This window comes from Leptodactylus fuscus, chromosome 1 (assembly GCF_031893055.1).
Source record: "Leptodactylus fuscus isolate aLepFus1 chromosome 1, aLepFus1.hap2, whole genome shotgun sequence".
Classification (NCBI taxonomy): domain Eukaryota; kingdom Metazoa; phylum Chordata; class Amphibia; order Anura; family Leptodactylidae; genus Leptodactylus; species Leptodactylus fuscus.
Genome location: NC_134265.1, coordinates 190,848,818 through 190,863,872, shown reverse-complemented (window position 1 = coordinate 190,863,872; position 15,055 = coordinate 190,848,818). Strand labels below are relative to the sequence as shown.

The window sequence follows — 15,055 nt, the reverse complement described above, 5'->3', positions numbered from 1 at the left end:
GCCCTGACAGTCATTGAGATGTTTACATTGGTGGAGGAAAATTTGCAAGAAATCCAATCATCTAAGTGAACAAACAACATCTTACTGTCTCCTCTGTCCTAAACAGAAACATGAACGTCAGGCGCAGCATCGGTATCAGCAGCAACAGCGTAGGAAGCGAGAGGAAGAAGAGCGACAACGCCACGCGGATTATCATGCTCGAAAAGAACGGGAGAGGGGAGGAGAGGAAGGAAGGTCTGGTCAGGATTCTCAAACACATGAGAAGAACTCAAGTAAAACTAAGCAATGTGGTTCCCAAGGAGGGAGCACTCATGACAAACCGAAGAGGCCCAGCTCCCTGCTGGCCAGCAATAATGTGCTCAAACTAAAGCAAATTATACCCCTGCAAAGCAAATTCTTGTCGGGGACCAATGCCAAATCCCCACAGTCTCCTCCAGCGGGAGATACCAAAATACCTAGCTTCCTGAGTTTCAAGTTTTTGAAATCTCCTGAAACACGTAGAGAGGCAGCACCAGAAAGGGCCCATTCTCCAACCAAACCTTTCCACCCTGGGAAACTGTTTAACTTTGGTAAAGGTGAAGGGCAAATGGGAGGCAATGGTTTAGGAGCACCTATTTCAATGCAGCCTCGGGGGGCAACAGCTGTAATAGCCTCATCAGATGGGACAGTTCCTGGAAAGTCGCAGCTAAATGGTGTTTCAGAAGACATGCCTGTTGTGGAGGATGCGGATGACCAGGGGAGGGCACATAAACAGTGAGCGCCTTTGACCTTTTAACTGCCTCCATCCCTTTAATAATACAAGGGCATGGAAGCACTGCAAGTGGTGGAGGTGGGTTACTATTACGGGGAAATGATTTCCCTTCTGATAATGTCTTGAGTGCATATCCGAGAGGATTCCAATGGTCTGGAGATGCCATCTTGCGTAATGAGCTACGCCGGTGCAATATGCTATATACACATGTATCACCTTGTGACAAGAAGGTGCTGCGTTGTATAATGATGCTAAGTATCACTATACACTTCCAGCCTTACTGGATAATGAACTTTCTGTACTGTGTTATGATGCTGAGTATCCATATACACCTCCAAGATTATAAATGAGTGGATTTCATTATTCAGACATACTGAACGGTACCATGATGATGATGATGATGATAAGTATCATACACATATTGAGTCTTCTCATCATAATGATGTCATGGTAAACACAGTAACATATTCTATCCAATACATATCTGAGCCCATAATAGTGAAATTCCTGAGGTGTATAATGATGCAGAGTAAATCTTTACTGAACATTACCTTGTCTATTTCCTTCTGATCAGATCCAGATGGCAAACCTGAACTAAGCTCTTGCTGCATGGCAGTGGTTATGGAATGGAGAAGGTGGTAGAGCTGGTACCCGCTCCTGCAGTGCCTTATTGCAGGCCAGTCTGGCTGTGGAGAGGACATTAGCCTTGTCTCTACAACAGTTTACCATTGACCGGCTCCTCTCCACATCTCTGTGTAATAACTCTAACACCTTCTTCAATCCTGTAACTCACTTGCCGATCTAGAGGCCATATATACATTTCAGTAGTAAACCGCCAACAATAAAGCAGAGAGAGTTGTTCTTTCTTTTTTTACTATTCTGTTAGGGGTGTCCTAAGTATATAAAGTGTATATGTAACAGTCTTATCATGTCACCGTATGATAGTTATGGGATGGGTGAATGAAAAGAACTATACAGTGAATGATGGGGGTTGTACTTCTGAACCCCTTACTACACTTTTTTCCTCTATTACGTGATGACTTCAGTCATTCACATCTTGTATAACTTATCTGGAGACATTTACATTACAGGAAGCAATTTCACTTATCATACTTGGCTTCCTGTTCTGTACTAAAAAATGTGCTTGTTCTTTGCTCATCGTTGTGTCCCATACTCGATACTGAACGGTTTGACACCTTGTTGTATTTATTTTTCCAGGGTGGGATGTTATAGGTTTCGTATAATGGGTTTACAAGAATGGGTCTTGAGACAAGATTTGCTCACCATTATTTAGCTTCTATATTGGTGTGGCATAAAGCTCCATATCTGTATCTGACATGTAGTCTTAAAGTGCACCAACATTTTGGTCCTGTTAGTTTGCCTGTCTTTGCCAACATTCAGTCAAACTGTAGGAGGCTGCAAGTACATGAGCATTAGGTCGATATTGATAGTGGAGCATTCAATAAGTTGAAGCTACTTGCTTGCGTCCATAATGCTTTGTTATAGAGAACATGTCACCTTAACTGATATTTTTTTTAAGTTACTTTATAGCACTAAGTGCAAAAAGAAACCCTGCTCGTGTAGGCAAGCATGTCAGCTCATGGACTGCACGTTTCCCAACAGGCTTTATATAGTCATTAAAGCAATAGAGATCTGAGCGGTGGTCCTGCGGCCATAGACATGCACACATGGCACAACTTGGAATGAGTTCACAACTGATAATTTATCTTACTTTGCTTTACTATTGTGATATACATCAGTGGTGGGTTTGAACTGGCTCTTAAATATCTCTTCTAAGATACGCACATTGTGTGTGTTCCACACTAGAGGTTAGATCCGTCAAACATCTAATGTGTATCAAGGTGGTCCCTGGTTTTCTCCCTATGGCACTTCAATATGCCCAGACCTTATGGTTCTCGTAGTAGATGAGCTGCTTCCAGAAGCTTGGGATAAAAACGGCTCATGAAAAGGTAACGTGTAAAACATAAAAAACAAACAAACTGAATACTACTTCCTTCCTAAAACCCCTGATGGGATGGGCTGCCGCACTGACAACATGACAGCTAGTGACTGCTTTAGGCCTTAACTCTGAGGCCCGTGAATGGCTGCAGTCTATCAACAAACACTGGCATTGGAGCAGCAGGGGGATTCAGAGGGTAAGTAGTCCACACATTCCCTGCCCATGGGCTATATATATATATATATATATATATATATATATATATATATATATATATACCTTCAAGCCACATTCCTGCTGCACCATTCTACAGCAGTGTTGGCATTAGCTTACTGATCCCAGAACAAGTGTAATGTGCCTTGTTATGGGCTAACTGGCCCACATTTACTAATGCTTAAATACAGGCAGTCTAAGGCTGAGGCCACACATTGCGGAAACGCAGCTTTTTTGGTTGCAGATTTTGTTGCGGTTTTTTGAGCCAAAGCCAAGAATGGCTACGAATGGAATTGAAAATATATAGAAAGTCTTTATACTTCTAATGTCTGCTCAATCTAGTCCTGGTTTTGGCTCAAAGAAAACACAACAAAAAAAAGCTGCGTTTCCGCAAGGTGGGGCCCTGGCCTAAAAGTGCACCAGATTTATAACAGAGGCCGGAGTCTAGATTAGGTATATCTTTAGACAGTCTAGTCTGGAGTCTTATGTACATGGCTGTGCCATTATTCATGGACCTAATGTCAGTGAAGAACAGCTGTCTGTGCAAGTCCATGCTGATGACCAGGATGATGTTGAGGTTTGCGTATACAATTTTTTTTCTACTGAAAAGGTGAAAGCATTCAGGGAAGGTTTATACTTGTATCTTTAAAGAGGTTGTTGAGCCTTTAATATCAATATCAGATTTGCGGCATCCAAAACCTTGCACCCCTACTGATCAGCCAGTGTCAGCTGCTGCCAGCACTGGAACTATACAGTGTAGAGGTGGAAGCAGATGGCTCCATACACTATGTAGTGGCCAATGCAGATTATTGTAGTTTAGCTCCTATTCAGTTGAACTGCTAGTACTACTACAGACTACTGTGGTGGCAAAATGAAGAGGTAGGAGATATTTCTAGAACAGCTGTAAACATTTTTCCTGAATGTGGGGATAAATGGATGCATTGAGAACAAAATACAGAAGACCATCGAAAATGCAATTGAGTAGGGCTAGATATATATATTCCATTTCATTCTGGTAACAGACAGACAGATTCATTATGCATATAATATCCATGTAAATGCAAGGGGATTGAAATATGGAGAAGCAGTAACATGTAAGTTATACTTAGGTGGGATTCAGCAGCCACAAGTAAATACTCCGAGATGTTACAAGGGAGGAAGTATTTATATAAGGACAGTGCAGACTAGTGAATTGTATATTCATAATGCAGGACAACAGGTCTACCAAGACTTGTAGGGGCAGGAAGGTGCCTTGATGTTTTGGGAGGGAGAATCTCGCCAAAATGATGAATACGTATTTTCATTGCCAGCCTTTCCTTGTGCCATATGGAAGGTAAACATTGTCTCTGTTGTCTGACTTGTTCTGCAATTCCCTGACTTGAAGATGTTAAGTTTAGGTTAAATTTGGCGGATTTTTCTTTTGTAAAAGTTACAAGGCAAAGGATCACCAATGTGAGACAAGTAAAAATGTCAAAGTAAGCTGATTTACTATTAAAGCCTTGTTTTACAACATGCTGTACCCAGTGTTAGACATTTTACTTCAGCATGTTAGGCCCTGTTCAGATTACGTTACTGGGCTCAGCTTAGTGTGTATGCCAGGAAAAGCTACCAACATACCTATTAAGCATGTCTGAAGAACTCCATTAACCCAAAAGAAGTCATCAGAAAGTCCTTTTGGCCTCTTTTAGGTTGGTATACAGTAAAACTACACAGTGTATCATTTTTCCAAATAGGAGCCTATGGTTGATGTATTCCATTGTACCTTGGAAGCTCTTCCAAGCACATACATTACATTATCATGATGTGAACATGGCCTTAAAGGGGTTGTCCAGTTTCAGACAAATATATTGAGCAACAAATATTACTGTTTGTATAATGAAGTTCTGCAGTTTTCCAATATATTTTCGGTATTAATTCCTCAGTTTTCTAGATCTGGAAGTAAACAGAAATCTAGGAAACTGTGAGGAATTGATATATAAAGTATAGTGGAAACCTCTCATATATAACCTCTCATTATACAAACAATAACCTTTGTCTCTGTACGGGCAAAGTGATTGCTGATCTTGGCAAGTTGATGTTGGTGACTTGCAGAATTGTAATATACGTGTTTTATGGCTAGGACTTGTATGTTTAGGAGAACTAGGCCATAAAGGGGTTTTCCGACCACAAATGGAATCTTCAAACTGATGTCCATAGGATGGGGCATAAGTATGTGATCTGTTGGGGCCCGTAACCTGAACCCCACAAGCTAATCTGTTCTACTGTCCTAGAGGTGCCAGAAGCTGTTACTGGACAGAGAGTGAGTGTAACACTGCTTCTATATAAAGACGTTCTCCAGGCAAACCTTTTATATTTTAAATAGGCTGGGGAGGTGAAGGAAAAAAAATAAACTATACTCGCCTGTCCCTGGTGCTCTGGAGTCTTTCCAGCATGATTCGGGTCTTCTGCTGGGATATAGCTGTGACGTCCCAGATCCCTTCTGCTGATTGGCTTCAGTGGTCACGTGACCGCTGAAGCCAAAGTGGCCTCAGTAAGAGACTCCGGGACGTCACGTGCCGCCGCTGAGGCTGATGATTGGCCTCAGCAGTCACATGTGTCAGAAGTTAACAATGGACTGGGAGGACCGGACCCCACATCGGGGGAAAGGCGAGTATGATTTTTTTTTTCACCTCCCTAAGCATATTTTACATTTTGCCTGGGCAATTCCTTTAAGCAATAGACGCAATACAGCAGCCCCAGTAAATTGTTCAGCCATTGCTATTACTTGAATAGAGGCGACGCTGCTTGTCCATTAGCAGTTTTTGGTGTGGCATGTGATGTATGTAAGCATCGGTAAAGGGTTATGCATGTGGTCTGTGAAGGAACGTTAGACAAAAGTTGGTAGTAAACTTTGGAACATAATTGAATATATTTCCAGATATTTTAAGGAGAGTATACGGCCCACAGAACATTCTCTGTAAGTGTCAAAGGACAGAAAACAATGTCATTAATGGGAGACTGACTATGGACTAATTGAGTCTAGAAGAAAGATAATGATCTCTTCATCCAACATTCAGCCGCAGTGTAATGGACAGTTGAAGGGGTATGTCTAAGCCTGTATATGAAAGATAAAAAATAATAATAAAAACCCAGGATATCTATAGAGCGCTACTGTGTGACAGTAAAACAGAAGCCAATTGCATGAAAAAATAAAACCAAATTATTGAGTCTTTATTGATTCCAATTGACAGTAGAAAAATAGGCAAAAATATAGGCTACGCGTTTCAACGCCGAACGGGCCTCTTCCTCAGGCCAAGATGTCCTAAACTGTCAGAGCATGGGAATCAGCGCTGTATATGGCAGAGATTGGAAGACCCCTCTCAGCAGTGGCCTGAGGTGGTCAGGAGTACACAAACAGCTGGGGGAGCCATCTTACGCCTTATTCTTAGCGCAGTGAAAAACGCATTGGAGCAGATTTATGAAAACTATTTGCCCTTGGCAAACAATCACAGCATTGCTTTCATATCTTATAGTGCTTTTAAAAAATTCAAGCTGTGTTGTGATTGGTTGCTTTGGGCATTTTTTTTGTATAAATCTGCCCCATTGATTTAATTGGGGCTATTCAATATGCTGTATTTCAGTATTAAATGTCTGATAAATAGAAATCCTATAGAAATTAATTGACTGTGATATATGTGCATTTCCTTACGCAGTTTCTCAGACATTTTGAAGAATGTATATGCATGAAATAATACTTCTAAAATAAGCTGTTGCTGAATGAACACTCACACAGTACTCCTATAGGCCAGCCTCTGCCTAGTGGTGTAGTCTTTTATTGTGTTCTAGGATATGCTATAACGCCCAGATCTGTGAGAGGTCTGAATGCCGTGTCCCCGCCAAGCCTTAGAATGGAAGGCCTGCAGTACTAGTCTACTTCTCTTACTCTCTATATAGGTTACCCTGAGCAGTAAGGCTCTTGGCCATGCGTTGTGCATATAGCTACTGGCCTTGAATGGAGGTATACTGAAGTGCCCCACCAAGTGCATGGCCCTGGGCACCACTATGTAGGAGAAAAAGTGATAGGGTCTCCATCCTTTCATTCTCAGGATCAGTGGGGTCTTAAAGGGATATACCAAAACATAGGGTCGCCGCATTACTCTAGCCATAAAGGTTGTTCTGGTCACTATCAGAATATTTGATAGATTAGTCTACATGACATATCTTTCATAATGATGACATCATTGCGTTTCTTGTAAATATCATCCATCTCTATGGCTCTTTGGGAATATTTTTGGATGATCGCAGTATATTCATCACATTAGATCTCATGCACCTTATCATATCACCAATATGTGATTCATGGACCATTATACAGTACAAAATAACCTACTTAGGGCCCATACTGTCCTTTGACAATCCAGAATAAAAACAAATATGTGGTATGTTAGCAATGTTTCTTGGGGAAGGCTATGGCAACTCTTTAAAAGTCTGTTTTCACACTAACTAATCCTCAGATGTGAGATTTTCTCCAAGTGTGAGCTTGGTTTACCGGCCTGTACACGGTGTAGGAAGATGGACTCCTAACATTATAGTTATCTATAGTTATCTATAATGCTACAAGACCCTGCCGCCACACAATATACTGTCCTGGAGTGATTACAGTATGTAGCATAGAGGCAGAGACTCCTAGCATCTTATATCACTAAGCCCCTATGCACCTGAATGTTTGCGTTGTCAGTGTCCTAGCCATACTTATAACATCTCACACATCTCATAGCACACAGACATCAATACAGGCCTTGTACACCCTACCATGTATTATCACAGGTCTGTGTGGGGGCCATGAGCCCGGGTGTAAAACTCAGGACACCTCCTATTCCTGTCTGTTTTGCGGCCCAGGCTCATTATCAAGATGTATGGGTCACAAATGGTACACAGATATCACCCATGTTATCTCACAGGCATGTGTATGGACACATTTGTATACGAGTCGAATAATACTAGGAGTCTGTCTTCAGACATTGCGTACAGGCTAGTAAATCTGATGCACACATGGTCCAAAGCCTCATGTCCGAGACTTGGTTAGTGTGAATCTAGACTCATACAAGTAGATGAAATTGACATTGTTCAGGAAGGTTTACCGCTAGGTTTAGCGTTCTAGTAAGTCGTCGTGTTCTCACCATTTTTGGAAATAACTCAATTGCTGACATGGAGTGCAGTAGCAATGGGAGAATTCTGTCTCTTTATTGGGCTTGTGACAATAAGTGGAGTCCTATAATAGAGCTTGTGTCCTGAGGAGATTAACCTCTCATGTTAAGCTGGTGAATCCCTGCTTAAGTAGGAATCTGGAGAGTTGGCCCATATTTGACCCTGGCAGTCAACAGTTGTGTACAGGGGTTGTGCCATTTTTTTTTTGTCATGAATGAAACCTGCTTTGTCATCAGGGCAATGGACGCTATTGCCGTGTTATCTTTCTCATGTTTCTGTCCGCCACGGTAATCTGTTTATATGACTATGACCTGGCCTGCTTGGATGTATGTCTTCTATTTCTCCATAAGTCTCTATAAGCTGGCATGTGTTGATAAGACAGCCCTTTTCTCTTATATGTAAGATAAGAGCCAATATCACCACCCAACTGTCTAGAAACCCATTAGGAACCCCTTAGTTCTCCTAATGTGCTTAACTTCTATTACAACTAATGCCTCCAACACCTTTCTGGAAGGTTGTGTGTTTCAGATGACAATACAATCTCAGAGTTAAGCTAAAAATCAAAGAATCTATGCAAGGAAAAAAATAAACTGATGTAACTACTAGTGCTTAACACATATGGAACGGAAATGATCTATGAAGTCTTGGAGCCATTTTTGGTAAACTTATAACCATCTACATCCGCTATAGGTGTGGAGGTACCAAAACTGTTACAAGTGTACTTGAAACTCCCGTATCCAGCAAGGGGAATGACAGCTTGTTCACAGTTATTTCTTTTGCACAGTAATTCCATATATTTGTGTGAAAAAGTACTAAAGTGGTAGTCACAATGAAGACTTGGGCATCATACATTTTGTGAAGACTGTGTCCTAAGTGACCTTGTGTACTAATGATTCTGTGTGACTTTGTAATGAAAAACTCACCTGGCCCCAGACAGAAAAACTAGAGCATACAAAATGGGACGCGATTGTTTTTTTTAACCATGTTTATTAGAAGCAGGAGACCCGCCGTTCCCCAATTATACAATTTTCTAATATACTTTTTTGTATCAATTCCTCCTTTCATCGGATAAAAATCATGCAAGGCCCGGTTCACATCTGCTTTCAGGTTTTCGTTTGAGGAGTCTGCCTGGGGACCCCCTGAACGGAAACCTAATCTGCATAAAAAAGCGGTTACCTAAGGAAATCTGCGGACCCCATAGACTGAAATGGGGTCCATGTGGTTTCCGCTCTGTTTCTGCACAAAAAATGCAACAAGAAAAGTTCTGCTTGTAGGACTTTTCTCTCTGCATATTTCATGTGAATAGGGGAATGGAATCCCCAAACATAGATGTGAACGGGGCCTAAGGGACACAAAAATGCACAGCTTGTTACAATACTGAGCGGACTTCTGTGCTGGGACAAGCTGTGTAAGGGCTAGTTCACACGGGGGCAGGTGGGGTGGATTTTGGCAGCAGGAGCGTCACTCTTGGGACAAAACCCGCCTGCCACGACCGTCCCGGTCGTGGCTTCCCCCTCCGGAGTCGGCTCAAATGAACGGGCCGACACCGGAGGTTGCTGCCGCCAGGCGGAAGCCGCGGCTCACCAAGCCACAGCTTCCATCTGAAGAAAGGGCAGCTCCATAGACCACCATTGTATGGAGGCAGATTTTGAGGCAAAATCCGCTGTCAAAATCCACCTCTTTGCCCCCGTGTGAACTATCCCTAACTGTGTATTCATGGAATGGAATATACAGAAAGTATATTGGAAAATTGTGTAACCTTTTAGTATACAAACCTTTATTTACTGAAACTGAACAATTCCTTTAAGGCTAAAAACCCCAAAGTTGCCAAAAAGTTCTTTTTTTTTGTTACAGATTTTGCTGAGGTTGAGCTAAAGCCAGGAATGGACTTAATAAAAAGGAAAAGTATAATTACTTCCTGTAGATCTCCCATTCTTTTTCAAGCCATTCTTCACTTGGGTTAAAAAAAAATGCTGCAAAATCTTCAACAAAAAGTTGCTTTTTTGCAATGTGGGGCTTTAGCCTAAGGCTGAGGCCTCAACGTTGTGGAAACGCAGCTCTTTTTGTTGTTTTTAAGCCAGGAGTCGATTTGGCAGAAGCGAGAAGTATAAGACTTCCTATCTACAGTGGCGGCCAAAAAAAACGCACCATTTCACAAAATGTAATGATTGTAGCGAAAATGTTTTCTTGTCTTTTTCCATTTCTATCTTCTTCTCTCCTGTATGACGAGTATTTGAAAAATGCCACGTGACATGTACAAAATTGCCAGTCGATTTTCGTAGTAGGAGGTATACATATCATCTGCAGGGACTCAATTTATACACATCACATACATTGGACAAAATCCACTGGTGGTGCATTTTTTTGGCTACCACTAGAGATGAGCGAACACTGTTCGGATCAGCCATTCCGAACACCACGCTCCCAAAGAAATGAATGGAAGCACCTGTGACGCTGACTTTGCCGGCGGACGATTGCCGTGCCAGGTGCTTCCATTCATTTCTATGGGAGCGTGGTGTTCGGAACGGCTGATCCGAACAGTGTTTGCTCATCTCTTCATCTCTAGCTACCACTGTAGAACCTAAAGCAGCTGAAATACTTCATGTATATGCCCCCCCTCCCTCCAAGTCCATGAATGCTGGGAAAGCATAGCTAGTGACTAGTGGAAGGCTTTATTTACTTGAATAGGGCAGAAGATTCTTTTGTCAATGGAAAGACACAGATGGCGTCCCCTAGAGGCCGTACTTCATACACTGCATACTAGGATACTGTACTGATAATACTAGATGTCTGTCATTAGTACACATTGGTCCTGGGGAATATTAATAAAGTGTCGTTGCCACAATGTAACAGTCATAAGTGTATTAAACCTAGAGAGTTGTGCTCAGCCTGAGTTTGGCTCCTGTGTACTATAGTCTCTTGTCACTGTGCAGTAGCTTTGGCCTGACACAAGGTGGCACTGCATCTAGATGGTAACTGTCTACATGATTTCTAATGCGCCATCACAGAGAAAAGTAGTTGCAATTCTTCCATAAATGTTCTTTTTGCTGCAGCGGTACATTTAGCCTTCTTATTGGTCTTATAGTTAAGCACTAGATACAATTGATCAGATAACAAGCCTTGTCTCTACTATAGGCCTGCAGAGCTTTGCGTGATATCCTTTATACACCTCCCACGGTGGAGACCCTGAACACATACTCAGCTTACCTTCTTTAAAAAGGAAAAAAAAAAAAAAAACAGCCTGGGATAGGGGATATTTATTTCTTTAATTTATTTTCTCATATTTTTGTAAAATCAGCAGAAATGCAATAAAATTATATTTCAACAAAAGCCAGTCTAATGGTTTTATTTCTGAGCCCTGCTAGAGACTTCCAGAAAAAATGTGAGCTGGGAACAACTATAGTGTTACACTGGATACATGTTCACGTAGAAAAACATGAGCATGTATCCTACCGACACCGTGTTACAGATTACAGTGATAAACTGTATACCTTTCTTATGTACGTCACTATTGTAGATTTGGAGAAAACCACTCTTCTACAAATAAGGCACTTGGTGCTCCCAGGAGAACTGCTCTTACCACTCAGACCCCTTCCATCTTCTGTCTGCACCACTCATCCTACTTAAGCAGAAAGAACAGAGCTGCCTCATTTGCGTAACACTTCAAAGTTTTTCTCGAAATCTACATGAGGTGACCTGCATAACAAAAGGTATGAGACTTATCAATTATACCTACAGAAATGCCAGCGGTTTCCCCATAGGTATAATTGAAACAATCCGCAGAGAAAAATTCTGCAAACTTTGTGTAAAGCGCTGTGGGAGGGACCATGAAGTGTTGTCGCAGCACTTTTTTTTGCTGCAGAACGCTACGTGGAGCCTTAGCCTAAAGGGGTTTCCAATATCTACAACATCTACAACGATGGTATATGGCTGTAAGGGCTGCAGAGCTAAAGTCTGAACCAATTTTGGGTGGAGTCAAAAATAAAAAAAAGTTCCTTGGACTTGGTTAATTTTTTAACTGTAATTAATGTAGTTTGTTCCATGTTTACTTTCAATTAGGAACTCAAATCGGTAGATTATTTTTGTGACAGAGCTTTACTGCTTCTCATCAATGGCCATCAGCCATTACAAAGGAGTCTGGGGAAAAATGGAAGAAGTGGTAGTTTGCCCAATTCCACCTGTTGGCTAACACTTCATAAAATTGGCACATGCTCAGATTTAAAGTCTCTGGTCCTACCCTTACCAATGACCGCATCTCTGCTAGTCTGTTTACGATATTGGACTGGCAACACCCAGCTTGAAATTACTGCTGCAGTCACTGACTGGCCACAAATATTTATCATAGCCAAAAGAAGCAGACAACACCTCAAGGGTCGCACATCTACTTATAATAAGGCAGGGTTTAAAGGAGTTAAAAATTCCTTGATGCCAGGGATATACTGAGCAAATCTGCCAGAGGATCAACTGCAGCAATTTACAGTTGCAATATTAATATTGGACAATCCATCCCATATGTCTGCAGGGGCTTTGTTCTGCAGAGTGGAAATTTTGGAAAGCCACATTCGGTTGGCTAGATTGGCCACAAAAGTTTCAATAAATCTGCCATATGTCAATAAACCCTTTAATGCAAAGTTATCTAAATGGCCATAGTTCTAGTAGATTTGCTACCATGTGTCCAAAAGTACCGTATATACTCGAGTATAAGCCGACCCGAATATAAGCCGAGACCCCTAATTTTACCACAAAAACCTGGGAAAACTTATTGACTCGAGTATAAGCCGAGGGCGGGAAATCCACCATTGCAGAGAAAAAGTCTGGTCATGTGCATTGCAGTTTAGTAACTCCATGGGGAACATAGTAATAGCAGTTAACCCCATTATATCCCTTACATTAACCCCCTTTATGCAGGTCCTTACATGTCTCTGTGCTCCGTGGACCCTGACTCAAGTATAAGCTGAGGGGGGGGGGGGGGGGGGGCTTTTTCAGCATAAAAACTGTGCTGAAAAAGTCGGCTTATACTCGAGTATATACGGTACTTGTCAACATTCTTTATTCTGCCACCCCAAACACTTCTCGCCCTGCTCATTTGCTTCTTACTGTGTCATCCAACCAGAACACAATGAGTAGAGATAATAAACCTCCTTAATTCACTGCAAAGTCCACATTAGAAAATTCTCAGGTACCATTAACCATTTAATCCAAAAATGAGCACAGAGGAGCACTATGGAAATGCATCCCATTACCCTAAGGAATGTTAAACTATAAATTCACCTAAGACTGTGGCCAGTAATGCATGCACTGTGTAAACCCAGCCTTAGGTTAAGGCCCCACCTAGAGAGAAAAAGTGCTGCAGAAATGCAGGTTTTCACAGAACATCCACAGTTTCCTCTGCAGACTTTCTACTTCAATTATACCTATATGGAAACGGACAGCATTTCTGTAGGTTTAACTGATATGCTGCAATTTACACAAATACAATGCTTTAGAGATCATAGCATGTGCACAGTGGGGCCCCAGCCCTACAAGGGTTTTCTGAAAGTTAACCATTGAGGATCTATCCTAAGAATAGGCCATCAATATTTGATTTATTTTTTTTTAAATGTAGATTGTGAGCCCCACATAGAGCTCACAATGTACATTTTTCCCTATCAGTATGTCTTTTTTTGGAATATGGGATGGAAATCCATGCAAACACGGGGAGAACATACAAACTGCTTGCAGATGGTTTTTTGCCCATGGCGGGATTTGAACACCAGGACTCCAGCGCTGCAAGGCTGCAGTGCTAACCACTGAGCCACCGTGTGGCCCCATCAATATCTGATTCTTGAGATGCTGCAACCCTGCACTTTAAAGAGACGGCCATTGTTGGATTAGTGCTGTGATCTTTTCAACAAATACCAGGTACAGCACGATATATTACATGGAGGTGAGTTTGGGACCTATGAAGGCGTCACATCTCCCACTAAGTCTGATATTGGTGACCTGTCCTAAAGGAAACCTCTAAGAAGCACAGTTACAAGGCTTCCTTTCCCTGCATGGCCCTCTATGACAAGGTGTAAGGTAGTGCTGTAGCTAGTCTTCACACAACACTCACATGTCTGTTGACATATTGATGAGCTGGAGACTACACTACATACTACCCAGCATGTAAATCACAATCCCTCCTTAGACCAAAGGTAAGGGAGCAATGGAGACAGTAGTTAATAGCAAAGTGACTAATCTGGCTGCATTCGCAAACTTTCAAAGACCAATGTGAACACTTAAAGGGGTTGTCCCATCACAAGGATCCTATCTATAATGCTTATTAATGTGAATGTAAGACTTTTCCTAAATACACTGCTTCAGCAAAACTGCTTTGTTTGGCCACTATATCACTTTATTCATTTTTTTGTGGCCACAGCCCTGACCTAGCTGCTCCTGAGTCAAGTGATGTGTCTGCCTGCTCTCAGGGGGGAGGGAGGAGGGGCTAAGTGCAGGGAGCGAGCCTGGAGGGGATGGGGGGTAGTTTACCCTTTGGGGGGACAGGTGAAGCCAGCAACATCTCTATGCTTCTGCCCTGCATGAAGCCAGCAGCGGCAGAAGCGATGCTGCTATTCTGGGGGGGGATGCTGGGGACTGTTAGACGCCGGCACAGGCACATCGCTATGCTTCTGCCCTGCATGAAGACAGCAGCGGCAGAAGCGCTGCTGTTCCGCTCCAGGGTCACATATGCAAAGCCAAGCGGCGAGATGCCGCCGGCCCTGCATGCAAGCTCATACACCAGTCTAGCCTTCACAATGTGAATACAGACCCGCAGGGTGTCGGGTCTGTATTCGCATTGTGAAGGGTAGACTGGTCTATGAGCGCGCACGCAGGGCCAGCGGCATCTCGCCGCTTGGCTTTGCATATGTGACCCCGCCCACCAATGACGAGACAAAGCCGGAAGACAGAAGATTTTAGAGGAA

At 42.3% G+C, this 15,055-nt stretch overlaps 1 protein-coding gene across 3 annotated transcripts in view; it reads left to right on the top strand.

The window, feature by feature from the left end:
• The window catches only part of ANO8 (anoctamin 8), a 95,675-nt gene extending 84,240 nt beyond the window's left edge, over nucleotides 1-11,435 (top strand). For all 3 annotated transcript variants that reach the window (XM_075280417.1, XM_075280415.1, XM_075280416.1), the window contains one exon: nucleotides 107-11,435. In XM_075280417.1, the coding sequence (XP_075136518.1) occupies nucleotides 107-757 (651 nt within the window). In that variant the 3' untranslated portion in view covers nucleotides 758-11,435. The remainder of the gene's footprint in view (nucleotides 1-106) is intronic.
• The last annotated feature ends 3,620 nt before the right edge of the window (nucleotides 11,436-15,055 follow it).